Genomic DNA, 18151 nt, shown 5'->3' on the forward strand with positions numbered 1-18151 from the left:
GCCCCAGCACGAGGTGGGCGGGGACAGGTGCTGTGTGTGTGTGTGTGTTGGGGGGCCTGACCTGTCTCTGGGGGTAGGGACTCCAGCCCGTCTGCTTTTACATTTTTAATGTTTTGAGTTTTGAAAACTCAAAAGAACATCCCATGGCACGTGACTGTTACCTGCATTTCAAACACCCGTGTCCCTTGGTGTGTGCGGTCCCAGCTGCTTTAGAGAACAAGGCTGCCCCTGCCTCTCACCCTGTCCCGTGAGCACCCCAGGCCCGCACCCACCTCTGTGCCGGGGTGGTCGCTGCAGAACCCTCCCACCCTCACCCTGGAGCCACAGGACATGACCACCTCCTCCCTGTTCTCTCTTGCGGTGGCGGACACTGCCCCCTGCAGGCGGCCCCGAGACCTGCCTCCTGAAGGGACAGCTGGTGCAGAGCTTGCATCCTGCAGTCCCGCCGGGTTTCTGAGGCTGGTGGGGTGGCTTCCAAGCCCTTGGCCCTGGGTGCTCAGAGCCCACTCGCTCCCTGCACACACCCCCCCCCCAGGCCAGTCCCCGACACGCCCACTGGCTGGGGTGCACGGTCCCGGGGAGTGAGCCCGCCCAGCCAGCTCCCGGACAGACCCATGTGCCCAGTAAAGAGGCAGGCTGGATGCAGACCCATGTGGGCTGTGAGCTGCCTGGACCGTGCCTGGGCCGGGGGCGGCCTCCACGAGCCGGGGCCCCTGTGTGGGCTGGCGTGCACTTTGTGGCGGAAGCAGGTCTGGCTCTGTTTTGGGGGGCTGAGCCCTTCATAGCCTGGCGTGGACCTGCATCCGCCCTGGGGCTTCCTCGAGCCCCCGCCCCACAGGCCCCCTGGCCCCGAGCCTCACCGGACGCCTGCCTTTGCCCGCAGACCGGCGGGGTCAGGGGCTGTGCCCCCGCGTGCAGAAGTGGTTCTACGAGAAGTTCGGGGAGTACGTGGAGGACTTCCGGTTCCAGCCCGAGGAGAGTGCAGTGGAGACAGAGGAGCCCCTCAGCGCCCGCAGGTGGGCCTCGGCGGCGGGTGCAGCCTGCGGTGGGGCTGCCCACGGCTGCGGGTTCCCGGACACTGTGCCACCCGAGGGCTGCGCAGCGCCCGCCAGGGTTTCAGGATGGCGGTGGCCCACCCTGTCCCCCCTCGGGCCTCACTGGTGGCTTGTGTGCCCGCTGCCAGGCCTTCCTCGTGGGGCCAGGCACCCGCTCGGTGAACACGCCCCCCACACGCTGGGGTGCCCCACAGCCAGCAGGAGCTGCAGGGGCGGGGCGGGCGGGGCAGCCGCAGGTGAGTTCCGTGGGCCCTCAACCCTCCCTCCCTGTCTTTCAGGCTGACCGAGAACATGCGGCGGCTGAGTAAGTGCCCGCCATCGGGGGCTCTGCCTTCTCACCAGGCACTCGCTCCCCAGCCTTGTCCTACAGCTGTGGGGAGCATGTCCCGGGCCCACCCGCTATCTGTCCCTCAGGCACCTTCCCAGACACCTGCCAGGGCCCGGGGATGCAGAACGAGCCCCAGCCCCTCTCCTGCCCTGAGTCCAGGCGTGGGGGTGGCGGGCAGACGGCTGGTGCTTCCCCACGGGACACCAGGCAGCACTGCGAGGCCGGCCAGCGTTGGCCTGACTGGGCCGTCTCCGTCCCCAGAGCGCGGCGCCAAGCCGGTCACCAGCTTCGTGAAGAACCTGTCTGCTTTGTCCGACTGGCACTCTGTCTACACGTCCGCCATCGCCTTCACCGTGAGTGCTCCTCGCGGACGGGGGCGCCCTCCTGGGTCTTCCACGGGACCCCGCTGTGCGGGGGCAGCGCGGGGACAGCTCAGCCTCGGTTTGCCCACCTGTGAAGTGGGCATGGTGATGCCGCCCGGCGGGGTGGCTGGGAGGATCAGGGAAGGTGTGTCCCACGGCCGCCAGCGGAGCCTCCTGCGAAGGACCTGCCGTGCTCCGCTCTGCTTCCCGGTGGGCAGAGGAGACGGCAGTGGCCTTGTCTGAATGTGGGGCCTGGGGTCCCTCCCCTGGGTACCGGGGCCTGGGAGGGCTCCGGGCAAGCACGCGACCTGGGGCCGAGCCAGGCCTGTGAGCACCAGTCCTGGGGGAGATGGAGGGGGCCCCCAGCGCTGAGGGGCTGCCTCTGCAACGGGCCGTGTCTTTGGTGGCTGCCCTACCTGCAGGCCCGCATCCCCTGGGCCCCAGGGCCGTCCGCCGGCAGGGGGAAGGGGAGAGGGATGTGGCCTGCCTGCCGGGCCCCTGACCGTCCCCCACCCTCCTGCCCTCCTCCCGCAGGTCTACATGAACGCCGTGTGGCACGGCTGGGCCATCCCCATGTTCTTGTTCCTGGCAATTCTGAGGCTGTCCCTCAATTACCTCATAGCCAGGTGGGTGAGCTGGTTTGTTGTGTGCACGGGCTGGGCTGTCCCCCGTGTCACACACATCGTGTCATGCACACCTGACAGCCCCGCCGGCTCTGCCCGCGCACTGCCTTGTGGGTCCTCCCTCGCCGGCCCTGCCCGCGCTCTGGCCTTGTGGGTCCTCCCCGCCCGCCCTGCCCGCGCTCTGGCCTTGTGGGTCCTCCCCCGCCGGCCCTGCCCGCGCTCTGGCCTTGTGGGTCCTCCCCCGCCGGCCCTGCCCGCGCTCTGGCCTTGTGGGTCCTCCCCCGCCGGCCCTGCCCGCGCTCTGGCCTTGTGGGTCCTCCCCGCCCGCCCTGCCCGCGCTCTGGCCTTGTGGGTCCTCCCCCGCCGGCCCTGCCCGCGCTCTGGCCTTGTGGGTCCTCCCCCGCCGGCCCTGCCCGCGCTCTGGCCTTGTGGGTCCTCCCCTGCCGGCCCTGCCCGCGCACTGCGTTGTGGGTCCTCTGTGGGCTCCGAGCCTCCGCTGTCCTGGGGCGGCCGTGGCTGATTCCGAAACTCCCCAGTGGCCCGTGGCGCCGGCTGCAGGCGCTCTAGCCCCTCCTCCGATGAGCTCTGTGTTGGCAAGAAAGCTCCCCCAAACCTCAGGGACAAAGGGGGGGCACGGAGCTGCGAAGGCCCCGTGTCCGGGCAGGCCCTGCCGCGTGTGGGACGGGCGTATCCCCAGCGAGTGCCTGAGCGCCTGGTCTGCGTGTCTCCCCTTCCTGTCTCTGAGTCCCGAGCAAGGCCGTGGGGGGCGCTGTAGGGGGCTTTGTGGGAGCCAGTCCCGAGCTACCAGGTCTGTCTGAACTCACGGTTGCCCTAGCACAGTGAACCCCAATTCCATGGGCCTGAGAGCCCCACTCTCCGCACTGGGCCCGCGGCTGAGCATGCTCACCCCACATTCTCCCAGGCGCCACCTCAGTCAGTGCTGGTGGGGGCCGCCCTCCAGGCCAGACACCCTCAGCCGCAGGCCTCGCCCACATTTCCTTTTTTAAAAAAAATGTATTTTATTCATTTCAGAGAGGAAGGGAGATGGGGAGAGAGAGAGAGAGAGACATCAATGATGAGAGAATCATTGATCGGCTGCCTCCTGCATGCCCCACACTGGGGATTGAGCCTGCATGTGCCCTGACCGGGAATCGAACCCTAACCTCCTGGTTCGTAGGTCGACACTCAACCAGTGAGCCATGCGGGCAGGGCCCTCACCCACTTGTGTTGAAAGGTTTCTTGTCCCATCACCTCTGGGGCTTTTACATGTGTCCCCCAGGCGGGCCCCCGGGGAGGTGAGAGGCGGGGCTCCCGCAGCCCCTCTGCCCAGGGCTGGGGTGCTCCTGCCCCTGGGCACGGGGGGGTGGGGGGGAGAGGCGCTGAGACGCCCTGTGACCGTGTGCGCCGTCTCCCACCCACCAGGGGCTGGCGGATCCAGTGGAGCATCGTGCCCGAGGTGTCCGAAGTGGTGGTAAGTCCCGGGGTGAGGGCCTCGCCTGGGTCCCCTGCAGGCGCCCGAGGCCGGGTGCAGCGATGGGTGCCCGCCCGGAGCCCCGCCTGCCCAGCAGAGGCCGGAGGCGCCCGGCCCCTGGGCAGCTGCACCCTGACCGCGTGACCGCTGGTGCCCGGTGCCCTGCAGGCCCAGGCTCGGCTGCTCCCGAAGAGGTTGCCCTGCCCAGCCTGTTCTACTGAGCCTTCCCAGCTGGGATGGAACATCGGGGGGCGGGAGGCAGCGAAGGGGGCCTCTGTAGCCCCCCACAGCCTCCTGGGCAGGGAGGGGACAGTGGGCTGGGCCAGCAATGTGTAGAGCAGGGTCAGCCCCGTAGGCAAAAGCTCCGTAGGCATCTCGCCTCCAACCTGCCCTGTGAATACTGTTCTGTTGGCGCAGCCATGCCACTCACTCACCCGCGCTGTGGCTGCTGTGGCTGTGTCGGGGACCGAGTGGCCCCCAGAGCCCCCCGTTTGCAGTGTGGCTCAGGCAGAAAAGACATGTTGCCCTCGCTCTAGAGAGGACTCTGGCCCCTGGGGCAGAACCGCTGGTGTGGGCAGGAGGGAGCCCTCAGTGCTTCCATGGGCCTCAGCAGATGTTTGAGCACCTACTGTGGGCATGGAGCACGCAGTAGGGGTGCTGAGTGTGGTGGTGCCTGCAGGGTTCCCTTAGGTCAGAGAGGATGTCTGGGGCAGGCCCGGGTCCCTCTGGAGGGTTTTGTCGAAAGAACTTAGACAAGCAGGGTGAGTCCGGCCCCCTCTGCCTCAATTTCCCTGCCTGTAAAGTGAGTTGGGGGCACTGCATGGTTTCAGATGCACCTTCGAATGGAGCCGTTAGTGGGAGCCTCGGCCCCGCCGGCTACAGGGGTGTCCACTGCCTGCCCTCCTGCCCTCTCAGGCGCCAAGGGGTTGCCCCGAGCTGGCCCCTGAGGCCAGGTCCCCCGGGACGTCGTCCCTGGGCTGAGTGGGGGCAGCAGAGGGCCTGACCCCAGGCGGGAGGCCTCGTGTGGTTTGTAAGTGACGTCTCTGAGCGGTAATCTCGACGGCCATTCCTTTCCCTGTGGCCCAGGAGCCGCCGAAGGAGGACCTGACAGTGTCTGAGAAGTTCCAGCTGGTGCTGGACGTCGCCCAGAAGGCCCAGGTGCGCGCTCCTGCTGGCCCGGGGCCAGCGCCAGGTCTGCCCTGGCTCCTCCGGCTCAGCTGACCTGCCATCGGCCTGACAGGGTCCCTCCCCACCCCCGGCAGCCCCGGTGGGGGCATCACCCATTTGTGACTGAGGGTGCACCTGGTGGCTGGAGCCCCTCCCTGCCAGGGGCTTCTGGGAGGGACGCAGGACGGGTCTGACACCGCGTTAACCCACCAGTCGGGCCGGCCGCCAGCTCGCGCTCAGCCTGGATGGCGGGGCGGGACCGCGGGCTGTGGCCCCGGCTGTGGTCTCGGGGGGTGGCCTGGGAACCTGCTGTGGGACCCATGGCCCCGAGTCTGTCCCAACTGCAGTCGCTTCCTCACGCAGAACCTGTTCGGGAAGATGGCCGACATCCTGGAGAAGATCAAGAAGTAAGTCCTGCCCTGCCCGCCGCGTCTGGGCGCCACCCCGCGCCCAGCTGACCCTGTCTCCCTTGCAGCCTGTTCATGTGGGTACAGCCCGAGATCACGCAGAAGCTGTACGTCGCGCTGTGGGCCGCCTTCCTGGCCTCCTGCTTCTTCCCCTACCGCCTGGTGGGGCTCGCCGTGGGTGAGCAGGCGCGGGCGGGTGTTGCGGGGGTGGGGGCCGGGAGGGGGGTGGCCAGGGTCGGTAATGGCCAGGCCTTGGGGGTGGTGGGGGCTGTGCAGTTTCATTGCTGTCCCTGGCACCTGGGCAGCACCCGAGCCCCCTCATCTGGGGGAGCCCCGGCCATGAGAACTGCCCGCATCAGAGGGCAGCTGGGGACGGTCCCCCAGAGTTCTCTTCACGTCACCCTTGGGGACAGGCACGGGGACGTGTGGTGCGGGGTCAGTTTTATTGTTAGTCCTGAGCCCCCACTGGGTTCGCAGAAACATGAAAGTGGCCGCTCCCTTAGCCGGGGTCACCATGCCTTTTCCGCCCCTCCCCCGCCCCGGGGGCACCGTGCCAGACCCCACGGGGTGCGGACCGCCATGCCGAGCAGGCGGCGCAGTGGCGGGTCCTGGGTGAAGGGCTGTGTTCTCCTCGCAGGACTCTATGCCGGGATCAAGTTTTTCCTCATTGATTTCGTCTTCAAACGCTGCCCGCGGCTGCGAGCCAAGTACGACACCCCCTACATCATCTGGAAGAGCCTGCCCACCGACCCGCAGCTCAAGGAGCGCTCCAGCGCCGCCGCCGTGTCCCGCAGGGTGAGCGTCCGGCCGGGCCAGAGCCTGCCGTCCTGCGTTCACGCGTGGTCGCTGGGCCCATGTCCTTCCCGCTCCCCGGGCCCTGCTGTGTCGAAGGCAGGACCTCCCGAGCCAGGTGGCCCCCAGGCCCAGGGCCGGCTGTTGTCATGGCTACAGAGAGCCTGGGGCCTTGGGAGGAGGGTGCCCTGGCAGTGACCGCTCTGGGTGGGTGGCAGGTTGCGCTGTCCCCAGCTCTGAGGCTCGGGCAGCAAGGCCGGCCACACCTGATGGGCCCTCCTTGGTGCCTGTTTCAGTCACAGTGGAAAGCCACCTGGGCATCGACACTGTGTCCCGAGCCAGCCTACTGCTGCCCTCGGGGTCTCCGACAAGGGGGTTCTGGGCCTAGCAGAACTCCCAGGCAGGTCCAGGAGGCCTTCCTGGAGGAGGGGACACTGGCTTGCAGAGTCGTGTGTGTGCGTGAGCTCTGAGGAGAGGGTGTTCCGTGACCTGTTGATGCTTCTGTGGGTGGGAGGGAAGCTCTGGGTCGGGGGGGGCCCGTGCTCCCCAGTTCTGGGACAGGAAGGCTTGTGGGGAGCCTGAGCTCACCAGTGGAGTGTGTAGCCAGCAGGCGTGAGGCAGCGGCTGGGCTCTGGGCACAGACGGAGGTGGACTCAGGAGAGGCACAGAGACAGGCAGCCCAGCTCCCTGACAGCATGGGGGGCCCGGGGGGTGACCTGTGGGACCCTATTGGGGATCAGGACCCCCTCCTCGCGCTGGCCACGCTCAGGGACAGTCAGGGAGCAGGGTGCGGCCTCCGGGTGGAAGGCGGCTGCCGCGGTCGCACGGCCGGTCTGCGCTTGCAGTTTGCTGAGCTGTGTGTGGCCTCGTGTCATGTGGACCCGTTTCTCTCTTGTCGCGGTCACACGTGTGTCTTGTCTCCTCCGGGCCAGCTGTCAGGGCACGACAAGGTAGGGTCCGTGTGGAAGCCCCGCTGTGGCTGGTGCTGTGCGTTGCTGTGTCGTGACTGACGTTTAACGTTGCTTCGCTGGCCTGTCCGCCACCAGCTCTGGGTCTGAAACTCCACCTGAGCTGCCCTGGCACCCAGCTCTCCCCTCCCCCAGCCCCGCGTGGCTCAGGGGCCGTGTGCGGGGTGCAGGCTCCCGGCGGCGTCCGGGGTGTGGACGTCGCCAGGGGAAGCGGGACTGTGTGTGCAGCTGCCGGGGGGAGGCTGTGCCACCCCGTCCCCCTCCGCGCGGGCACGGCTGACGGGGCGGTGCCGTTGGCAGCTGCAGACGACGTCCGCGCGGAGCTACGTGGCCAGTGCGCCCGCGGGCCTGGGCCGGGACGAGGACGCCGGCCGCCTCCACAGCACCAAGAAGGGCAATTTCCACGAGATCTTCAACCTGACGGAAAACGAGCGGCCGCTGGCAGGTGTGTGCGCCCTGAACCGGGACCAGCTGGCTGGTGGGGGGCCCCGCCCTGGGTGGGGGCGATGGAGGGCTGCCCCCTCGTATGCAGACTTCCTGGGCCGCAGGGGGAGGAGCAGGTGGCCCGGCCCAGGCCCAGTGCCGGGGGTCCCTGTGCGGTAAACGGTTGCCCAGCGGGAATTGGGCAGGGCCGGCTGTGAGCCACGCCCCACAGGGTGGGCACTGCTGGCAGCTCCCTGGCACAGGCCATTCCCGTCTAATACGGAGGCCCAGATCCCTGTCCGCCCCCCAGGACGGTCTCCCATAAAACCCCTAAACTGCTGGGCGCTTGGGGGACTGGGCTCCTCGCATGTCTGGCGGTGGTGCGACCCCACTGGGAAAGGGGACCTGGGAGGGTGTCAGTATTGACTGAACCCTCGTCCTGCTGACCTTGACCATCATTTCGCTTATTTAGCTGTTTAACCAGCGCCTTTCCTTTTTAAAAAAAAAAAAAAAATGTTTATTGATTTCAGAGAGGAAGGGTGAGGGAGAGGGAGAGAGAGAAATGTCAACAATAAGAGAACCGCTGATTGGCTGCCTCCTGCACGCCCCAAACTGGGGATGGAGCCCACAACCCGGGCACGTGCCCCGACTGTGACCTCCTGGTTCATGGGTCGATGCTCAACCACTGAGCCACGCTGGCCGGCTTCTTTTCCTTTAAAAAAACAAACGCCCTGCGTACTCACGTGGGGAAGGACTCTCAGCGCACACCCCGCGTGGATGGCATGGAGGTGGGGCACCTGTAGCTGTGGGTCCCGCGGGGGCGTTTTGGTGGGAACCGCGGTCTGTGTGCCCCTCAGTGTGTGAGAACGGCTGGCGCTGCTGCCTGATCAACAGAGACCGGAAGATGCCCACGGACTACATCCGGAACGGGGTGCTGTACGTGACGGAGAAGTGAGTGGGGCCGGGTCACTGCGGGGACAGTGTCGGCCCCCCTCCGCCCCCCGTTGTTCTCCCGGCGCAGCACCAGGACGGCCTGGCCGTGTCCCCGTGGAGGAGGCTGCAGAGAGCTTATCCCCAGGCTGCCTCCGTCCTGTGTGGGAGGTGGGAGCCCGTCCACGGCGGGGCTGTTAGCCGGGGCCCTGGCCAGCCGGCCCCCACACTCGGCAGAGGCCCGGGCCCGGCTTCCCTCTGCCCCTCGCTGAGGGAGCTGCCAGGGGCCCCGCCAGGCCCCGGGCGCTCCTGTGCCAAGCAGGTTGGCGGCCCGGAGTTTTAACAACTTGGGGACGAATCTCAGGTTCGGTGCTGAGCCACGGCCTTTAGTCTTTAACGCTGTGAGGCTCTTTCTAAACGTAAAGTCTTTTGTCAGAGGCCGGGCACCTGGCCGGTGAGATGGCTCAGTCGGGTCGCCCTCCGTGCCCCTGGGGGTGGTGGCGGAGGCGGCCCTGGGTCAGCGGCCGGCTTCGCCCTCTGTCCCCGCAGCTACTTGTGCTTCGAGAGCTCCAAGTCCGGCTCCTCGAAGAGGAACAAGGTCATCCGACTGGTGGACATCACCGACATCCAGAAGGTGGGTGCCCTCTGCAGGCCGTCCTCCCGCCCCTTCGGGGGGTGCACAGGGGCGCCAGGCCGGCGCGTGTTCTTGGAACTCGTGTCCAAGGAGGCAGGTGCCACCTGGAGACGGCAGCGGGTGCAGCTCCTGCCCAGTCAGGGCCCTCGAGGCCTCCGTGCTACGCCCTCAGCTCCTGTCTGTGTCCCTGCACCCGGCCTCGCCCCCTTCCCCCTTGGGGTTGCACCTGGCATCTTCACACAGATGGGGAGACAGCACCGCGAGGAGGGCCAGGCGGGCAGGGCCTGAGCCCCTCGTCCCTGAGCAGCCCCCCCCCCCCCCGCACACATCCCTCAGGGCAGGTTTAGGTGAGAGCCGACAGCTGCCCCTCCTCTGGCATTTTCTAGCCGGTTTCCCCACGTGTGGTCACATGGAGTGGGCGCAGGTGTGTGCGGTGCGGGGGGTGGGGGGGCGCACACTCGTCGGGGGCAGGGCCCACCAGCTCGCCCAGCACAGACCCAGTCTTTGTCCCTGTGGCTGGGAGGCCAGGCCCATGGCCCCACGGAGCAGGCCCTGGGTTTGGGGAGGCGGCACGGCCCCGTCCCCCCGGGAGAGGCCTGTGGTGACCTCCTGCTCGTCTTCCAGTACAAGGTCCTCTCTGTCCTCCCGGGGTCGGGCATGGGGATCGCCGTGACGACGCCATCAACCCAGAAGGTAAGTGCTGGGCAGGCGGGGGCCCCGGGGACAGTGCAGAGCCACTGACCTGCCAGGCTCCAGCTGGGCGGGGGGCCTGTGAAGCCTGCCCCCTCCTCCTCCCTGCCCTCCTTCCTCCTCCTTTCCCTCCTCCCCTCTCTCTCCCCCTCCCTCCTCCCTGCCCTCCTTCCTCCTCCTTTCCCTCCTCCCCTCTCTCTCCCCCTCCCTTCTCCCTCCCTCCCTCCCTCCCTCCCTCCCTCCCCCCCTCCCTCCCTCCCTCCCTCCCGGCCACAGGAACCTCTGCTGCATTGAGTTTGTGGCCAGGAGGCTGAGGCCCGCAGGGATGACCCAGCACAGTTCCTGGGGAGGGCTGAAGGGGGGCGGGGGGTTGCACTGGGGCCCATCCCCTGCCTCTTGCTCCGTTTCTCTGAAGTCTGGCCTCTGGGGAAGGGGAGCCCCCAGACCCCACGTGGTTCCCCGTGCCCGGCCCCCCAGGCCCTGCCAGCCAGGCCCCCCCAGCTCAGTGCCAGCTTCCCCCGCAGCCGCTGGTGTTCGGCGCCATGGTGCACAGGGACGAGGCCTTCGAGACCATCTTCAGCCAGTACCTGAAGATCACGGCGGGCGCGGCCTCGGGCAGCGACAGCTAGCGCTCCGGGCACTGGGGCGTGACTGACAGGGGAACATCGGACGCCCTCCTGACCTTTGGCAATAACCCTGGACCTGCGGCTTCTGTCGTGCGGACCTGCATTCACAGACCCCGCGCAGGGGCGGGGTCGCTCGGACGGTGCCAGCCGCCGGCGGGCCAGGCAGGTCCCCGACTGCGGGCACAGGGCAGGGTCCTCAGAGGCCTCGGGAGGAAGACACACAGGACGCGCTGTCCCGTCCGCCAAGCACAGCGGCTCCTCTTTCCCCCGGGCAGGGACGGCACGGCCCGCAGCGGCTCCATGACCGGGCGCTCCCACCAAAGCCACAGCTGCAGGACGGCGATGCCACGGCGGAGGCCCTCACGGCCTCTGTAACCTGCTCTCCCTTCGGCGGGCCCCTGCTGCGTGGCCCCAGAGCGCCATGGGCTAGTGTGGGCGCCGCGAGGGCCTGTGTCCGCGCCCGACGTGGGGGTGGAGGCTGTGGAGCTGGAAGCACATTTCCTAACACTTTGCTCTTGGGAGGCCCAGGGGGCTGATGAAGGTGGGCGCCTGCGTGGCCGGCGTGGGCCTCCATGAGCCACCTGGCCGGTGAGGAGGGGCCTGGGGCTGCGGGGGCACAGGCGTGGCCCGGGCCCGTGGTGGGCCCAGCCGTGCAGACACTTCGGGAAGTGACCGTGAGCAGAGCCTAGAGGTGTGGGCCGGGCAGTTGCTCCCCTGGCGTCCGAGTGTTCCTGGCTGTGTCCCGCGCCCACACGCACACCCACGCGAGCACGGATGGGAGCGAGCCCCGCCCTCCCCGCTGGTCTGGGCCCACCCTGCCGAGGACGCCACAGCCCTGGTGGAGGTGGCCAGGCTCGGTGCATTCTGGGACAGCCCTGGACGCCAGCCCGGTGTCCCCATAGGCCTGTGGCCGCTGCAAAAGCACGCTGTGGGAGTGGGCGGGTCACACGGCCCCCGCGGGTCAGCGCACGTCCCACACGGATGACTCCAGCTCCACCCGTCCCGAGTCCCTTGGGTGTCGGTGAGATTGTCGTTTTTTGAAGAAACAGATTCTATTTTTTACAGAGAGCAAGCTGTTCTTATTTTTGTATCATTTTTCAGATGTGGTTTTTACCTTTGCCCCGATCCTCATTTGCTGGTTTGGGTGAGAGGTTGGTAGCATTGCTCCTGTCCCCCCTTCAGGGAGCGGCTGCAAGGCCAGGCCACGCGCTGGGCCCGGGAGCACTGGGGGTGCCCAGCCAGCCAGACAAGCACACGCCGCCCCCGCGGTGAGGCCCGGGGGCCCGCAGCGCCCACCGGCTCGGGCACAGGTACTGGAAAGTGAAGGCAGGACCGTCTGAACCTTGGCTTTGCTCCCACGGTGACCGCGGGTGGACGGCTCTCGAGGGCTGAGCCTCGGGGACACCCAGGGGCGCACCGCCAGAGGGCTTCCCATGTGGCGTCCACAGCGAGGCGTCGTGGGCCTGAGCTGCCCCGGGCCGGCCGTGGGTGGCCCCCAGGGGGCCATGGGTCAGCGCGTGCCAGCAGGGGGGACTGTCCCCGGCTGGGGGGGCCCTGCGGTCAGGGGGGCCTGCAGCGGGCGAGGGCTCCGCACTCCTGAAGGGGTGGTGGTGTTGGAGTCCCTTCTGAGAAGAAAGGGAGATGAAAACTCACCATGTGACAGGGTGTGGCAGCCCAGCCCCCCCATGGAGGGCCGAGGGGTGCTGGGGTACAGGGTGGGGTCCCCGAGTTGCACTGTGGGCCGGCGGCGGGCAGAGCGCAGACCTGTGCAGGCCCCGGGCTCCCTCCCGCCCGGGGGACCTGTGGCTTCACTGAATGTAAACCTGGGAGGTGTTTAATTTCTACGACTCATCCCTGGACGAGAGGGACGCTGACCTTTCTGGTCTGGAGCTCCTCTGTCTGTTTGTAAATATCGCGACGTGCGACTTTGTTCACGAAAGGATTGTACTGTACGAGGCACCGATGAAACCCTCCTGTAACATTTTTTAAGAGACCTTGTTTAAAGAAGTCTTGTATAAATTATAATTTTTATTTAAATAAACCTGAAATGCTTTGTGCTAAGGCAGGGCCCGTGCACTACGGGCAGGCGGCGGCCACTGTCCCCGGTGGGCTAGGGGGCGGTGGGGGGTTTCGGCACGAGGCCCCTTGGGGGAGGGCGGTGGGGAGGGGGTGATGAGGAGGGGCGGTGGGAGGGGGTGATGAGGTGGAGAGGGGTGATGAGGTGGAAGGGGGTGATGAGGGGCGGTGGGGAGGGGGTGATGAGGGGGCGGTGGGGAGGGGGTGATGAGGGGCGGTGGGGAGGGGGTGATGAGGTGGGGAGGGGGCGATGAGGGGCGGTGGGGAGGGGGTGATGAGGAGGGGCGGTGGGGCGGGCCGGTGGCTCGCAGGGAGGGGTTTGCACATCCTGGCACTGGTGGCGGCGGGCAGGGGTGCCATCACCAAGGGTGTGTGGGGAGACAAAGTGCCTTGGGGTGCAGGTCCTGGCCCCACCCAGAGATGCCTTCCGGGGGCCGCGGGCACCTCTGGGACCAGGTGCTGCTTGCAGCCTCCCCCAAGGTCTGGGCTGGGGGGAGGGGTCCCCGTGGCGCTCGGTCAGCCGGCCAGAGATGGGCTTCCTTTGCCGGCCGGCACTTTCATTGGTGCCTTTGACCGCGGTACGGACCAGCCCGACTTACGCTGGTTCGACTAAGGCCCAGACCAGGAGCCCGCCGGCCCTGAAGCAGCTGTGCTGGGCGCAGCCAGGGGCCAGCCTCCCGCACCCCAGCCCGAGGCAGATGCCTGCCCAGCTCGCTCAGGAGGCGCCAGCGCTGGGGAAGCGGGCCCTGTGGGCTGGCTCCGCCTCATGGCGGGCGGCCTGCACCTTGCACATCTGTCCTGCGTGCTGTCCCGGGGCTGGGACGCAGCTGCACCCAGACCCCGTCCCTGGGGAGCCGGCTCCTCCCCGGGCGACTCTCCTGACCAGACACCAGACTCTGGTTTTCTCACAAAATTAAACTTCCTGACCCCCAACCCGCAGCTCCTGCTCACCCCCCTCCCCGCCCCTCTTGGCAGCACACCCGCCGCCTCCTGACGTCGGTGCCCCCACTTGGCCTTCCGTGGGGAGCGGACACAGACCCCCTCACACGGGTCACCCGCTCCCTGGAGGCAAGGGGGGCTCCAGGCCCCACAGAGCGTGAGCCGAGCCTAATCCATCCACAAAGAGCACACGTGCCTGGTCACTGTTTAAAATGAGCCGCGTTACAAATAAACCTAAGCAGGTAGAAACGAGGTGAGCTGGCAGCCCGGCCCCCTGCACCGCGGAGTTCAGCCTGTGCCCCGACCTGCGATGGCTCAGCGTAGGGCTTCTGACTTGTCGGTGGCGCGAAAGCCACTCATGCTCAGTGGGAACCGTCGTTCAGAACCTGAACTTGGACCTCCCCGGCTGGCGAGACGTGAAATGGGCATTTGCTAATGAAAGTGCATTCGCGTCGGGCGGCTGTGGGCTCCGGGTCGGGGGTGGGATGCGCTGACGGCCACTGGGCTGTGCCCGTGGGAGCCGAGCCCTGCCTTCCGCGGGGCGCCAGGGTCCGGGGAACTAAACCAGGCACCTCGCCCGTCGTCCTTGCGTCTTTGATCTGGGGGTGGAGGCCCGCGGGCGCCCGCAGGGGCCATGGCCCTGGCTACAGCTCAGAGGGTCACCCGGGAGGGGAGAGGGGGGCACGTGGGGACCGACAGGAACACGGGACGTGAAATCAGTGAAAATGGTTCTGTTCTGAGTCGGGCCCCCTGCACACGCCTGCACCATGAATTTCACAGCAGCCGCCTTCTGCCCAAAGTCACTTTATTACCGTCATCTCAACACATCAGAGCACACGGCCACTTTCTAATCTTGAAACCAGCAAGACTAGAGCGGACGCCGAGCCACCCCTCCCGGCCACAGGACCGGAGGACAGTTCGCGCCCGTCGGGGCAGGCGCTCCGCAGCGATGGGTCAGCCGGCGGCACAGGCGGTCTCGTCTCCGCTGCTGCCGGTCCCGCACCGGAGCCCGGGGCGCGGACGGCCGGCCCTGCAGCTCCTGTGGTCACGTCACCAGCAGCTCTGCTCTTTCCTCCGAGTCCCCACGTGCCGGGCTGTGTCGCTCCGTCCAGCCTTCGCGGAGGCCAGGCCCCGGTGTGGGGTGTCTGAGCGGTACTCCCGTCCTGTGAGACGATCGGGACGCCTCGGGGTTCAGTCGCGCCATCCCCAGAGGTTCCCAGGTCTGCAGTCGGAGGTCAGCGTGCAGCCGGGAGCCACGGGGCGGGCTGGCGTCTTGTTGGACGTCGTGCTCCCTCTCAGGCCGGGCCCGGGCGCGGACTCCGGGCCGCCTGGGGGCTGGAGCGCTGACCAGGGCGGTGACGGCTGTGAGCAGCGGAGTCCACGGGACGTCGAGGCGGGCGGCCCAGCAGGGGTCCCGCGGGGGGACCCTCAGGAGCGCTTCGCTGCTGGAGATACTGGGCCCTGTGGGTGCGGCCACTGCCCCACACGGAGCTGCTCGTCCCGCGTCTCCGGCTTCTTCCCAGGAACAACAGGCAGGACAGAAGCGCCAGCGTGTAGTCAGTTCTTTATGCCCAAACCTCCTCCACCCACCAACCATCAATCCAATCGCCTTAAACGCGGTCTATTTGAAAAAAAAAAGAAAAACACTGTTATAGCTGCTCTTGCCTGACGGGGGGTGGGGGGAGAGAATGAACAGGAGATTCACATGCACATCACACGTCACACGCCCCCCACGTGGACTCAGGACGCCGCTGTCTGCCACGCGCTGAGCCACTGGGCCCGAGTGAGAGCCCACGCCGAGCCGTCCGGACGCCCAGCCTTCCCCGTCCAGGCCAGAGCTCTGTCACACCTTCCTGTCTTTAGACAGAGCCGGGGCACAGGCACCCTCGCTGTCCCCGAGCCGAGCGCAGACCACAAGGCCACGGCACAGACCGGGCCCCGGGGGTCAGTCCGGGGCTGTGGCCACAGCAAACTCAAGCACCAGACACCTAATGACTCCTCTGGTTTAAAAGGACAAAACTGTCAATAAATATGTAGAAATGAAAGGGAAGGTCAGAAAAGAACAAACCCAGACGGGAGGCGGCACCAAGCGCCCCTGGAATGTGGGACCCTCCCAACCCCCCCGCCCACGGGGTCTGAAGCTCACACGTCACAAAGGGCGCCTCCTGGCTGCAAGCATCGGTGTTTCTAACTACACAGCAGGGCACCGCGGGCCCAGGGCCGCCGGCGATTGTCCGGGACCGAGGACGGCGGGCCAGGCTGAGGCTGCGGGGAGAGCGCGACTACTCCGCGTGCCTCTCGCTAGCGTGGCCCCCGTGCGTGGTGCCTGCGGGGCACAGCCGGAGGAGCAGGAATGTGCCGGACGGTGAGCTCCAGTGGGACGGGGGGCGGGAGCCCACGGCGTTCGGAACGGGACCACGAACAACTCCAGGCAAGTCTCGCAAAGCTGGTCGGCGTGATGGCGGGCGCCTCCTGTCCAGACGGGTGACATCGACGGAGGGCTCTCCTGCGACGCTGTCTGTAAAGCGACTGAACTAGAGCCACTAACGGGCCGTTTTTAAGTCGGCCGTCAGCGCGGATGAAGTCTAAGAAGCCGGCGCCCAGTCCACAGCGACGCTGGGGAAGGGTCGTTAGTGAGATGCAACCCAGAGAGTCACGCGGAACTGAAAATGCCCGATGCGCCCACAGAACCGTGGACAAAGGGTATTTTTTCTAAAACCGAGATTTAACTATCAAAAATAAACTTCTAAGTCTGAATGTACGTAGCCACATCATTGGTCGGTTGCGTTCTCTCCATTTTCACGCTTCCACGCACAGCGAGGCGGTGGCGACGCGATGGGGTCTCGGCCGCAGGTTCCCTACGGGCCGTCCTCGATGCCGCGTGCGAAGAGCTGGACCAGCTGGCAGTGCACCCTGCAAGACAGGCCGCGCTGACCCGGCCGGCTCCTGCCCGAGGCGCCGGCTCCCCCCGGACAGCGGTCCCGTCCGGGCGGCAGGGACCCCGTGGGAAAGCAGCAGCTGCCCACGGGGAGGCCGCAGACACCGGCCGCCTGGCTCTCCGCCCCGTTCAGTGGCTGCCCGAGGCCGCGGCGCCTCGAGCCCAGGGCTCAGAAAGCGCCCTGAAGGCCATTCGCAGAGTGAGAAACGAGAGCGCAGGATGCGGGTGCGGGAGAGAAAGGGTAACATCGGGGGCCTCGCCCGGCCGGGTGGCTCACGGTTGAGCATTGACCTATGAACCAGGAGGTCACAGCTCGATTCCCGGTCAGAGCGCCTGCCTGCCTGGTTGTCACACAATTCCTGGTGGCGTGAGTGCAGGAGGCGGCCGATCCAGGGTTCTCTCTCATCATGGATGTTTCTCCCTCGCTGCCTCTCCCTTCCTCTCTGACATCAATAAAATATACTTTTTATTTTTTATAATATATATTTTATTGATTTTTTACAGAGAGGAAGGGAGAGAGATAGTCAGAAACATCGATGAGAGAGAAATATCAATCAGCCGCCTCCTGCACGTCCCCCACTGGGGATGTGCCCGCAACCCAGGTACATGCCCCTGACCGGAATCGAACCTGGGACCTTTCAGTCCGCAGGCCGACGCTCTATCCACTGAGCCAAACTGGTTTTGGCAATAAAATATACTTTTTAAAATCGAGGGGGTTCAAAGGCCCGTGACGGTGATGGACACCTGGCGTGTCCCCAGGGTTAAGACTGCGGCACCCACAGGGCGTGCGACACCTGACAGCGTAGGCGCCTGGGCCACATGCGCTCCGGGCGGGGCTCTGAGCGGCAGGATGCCCAGCTCAGGGCCGCGAGCCCCAGCGGCGGGGCACCCTGGCCCCCCGCGGTGACGGCGACGGTGACGGCCGCTCACCCACCTGACCTCCACGGCGGAGCCGCTCAGCACCTCCCCGTCGCAGTTCCAGGAGCTGCTGACGGCGCTGCAGCAGCAGGAGGGGTGCTGGCTGCAGATCTGGCGCAGCCCCTGCTTCCCCCGCTCGCCCAGGTCGCTGTCCTCGTCCTCCACCTGCTTCGACACGAACTGGAACTTCTTGATGCGATAAACTTCCACGAAAGTGAAGTCGAACTGGCAAGAGAGGGTGCTCCTGAGTCACTGTGCAGGGAGGGGCGGGGGGGGGGCGGCCCTGGGCAGCGAGCTCCTGCCTCCGCGTGCGCTCGCCCTCCAGGATGCGGCCCTGCTAGTGCTGCTGGCCGTGCTGCCCACAGGAGTCTGGGCCCTGCCTTTCCAGGCACCTGGCTCACCCCTGAGACCCGGGACCCGCCGTGGCCGCCACGATGACCGCCTGTCGGACCCGGGAGCTCCGAGCAGGGCCTGGGGGAATTCTTTTATCTTTTTCACAAGAACTAGTTAAAGAGCCTCAGAAAAACACTATTGGAGGAGTATTTTTAATAGTATAACTGAAGTTTAAAAACATAAAAAGCAAATTGCGCCCTGGCCGGTTTGGCTCAGTGGATAGAGTGTCAGCCTGTGGACCAAAGGGTCCCGGGTTCGATTCCGATCAAGGGCACGTACCTTGATTGCAGGCTCCTCCCGGCCCAGTCCCTGGTCGGGGCTCGTGCAGGAGGCAACCAGTCGGTGTGTTTCTCTCTCCATGTTTCTCTCTGCCTTTCCCTCTCTCTTCCACTCTCTCTACAAATCAATGGG

At 66.6% G+C, this 18151-nt stretch overlaps 2 protein-coding genes across 8 annotated transcripts in view; one reads left to right on the forward strand and one right to left on the reverse strand.

Moving 5' to 3' along the window:
- GRAMD4 (GRAM domain containing 4) overlaps positions 1-12537 on the forward strand; it is a 56797-nt gene extending 44260 nt beyond the window's left edge. For 2 of the 3 annotated variants that reach the window (XM_036299137.1, XM_036299138.1), the window contains exons 6-19: positions 884-1016; positions 1334-1359; positions 1645-1736; positions 2280-2371; positions 3791-3839; positions 4926-4997; positions 5370-5413; positions 5482-5591; positions 6051-6208; positions 7474-7618; positions 8454-8547; positions 9076-9160; positions 9785-9853; positions 10375-12537. In XM_036299137.1, the coding sequence (XP_036155030.1) occupies positions 884-1016; positions 1334-1359; positions 1645-1736; positions 2280-2371; positions 3791-3839; positions 4926-4997; positions 5370-5413; positions 5482-5591; positions 6051-6208; positions 7474-7618; positions 8454-8547; positions 9076-9160; positions 9785-9853; positions 10375-10479 (1274 nt within the window). In that variant the 3' untranslated portion in view covers positions 10480-12537. The remainder of the gene's footprint in view (positions 1-883; positions 1017-1333; positions 1360-1644; positions 1737-2279; positions 2372-3790; positions 3840-4925; positions 4998-5369; positions 5414-5481; positions 5592-6050; positions 6209-7473; positions 7619-8453; positions 8548-9075; positions 9161-9784; positions 9854-10374) is intronic. The other variant, XM_036299139.1, reaches the window with a different exon arrangement.
- Positions 12538-14865: 2328 nt separating this feature from the next.
- Positions 14866-18151, reverse strand: part of CERK (ceramide kinase) — a 28807-nt gene continuing 25521 nt past the window's right edge. For 3 of the 5 annotated variants that reach the window (XM_036298833.1, XM_036298831.1, XM_036298834.1), the window contains 2 exons: positions 17364-17572; positions 14866-16404 (listed from right to left, as the gene is read on the reverse strand). In XM_036298833.1, coding sequence (XP_036154726.1) covers positions 16350-16404; positions 17364-17572 — 264 coding nt within the window. In that variant the 3' untranslated portion in view covers positions 14866-16349. The remainder of the gene's footprint in view (positions 16405-17363; positions 17573-18151) is intronic. The other 2 variants (XR_004966027.1, XM_036298832.1) reach the window with 2 other exon arrangements.

Source organism: Myotis myotis, unplaced genomic scaffold (genome assembly GCF_014108235.1).
Source record: "Myotis myotis isolate mMyoMyo1 unplaced genomic scaffold, mMyoMyo1.p scaffold_m19_p_3, whole genome shotgun sequence".
Lineage (NCBI taxonomy): Eukaryota > Metazoa > Chordata > Mammalia > Chiroptera > Vespertilionidae > Myotis > Myotis myotis.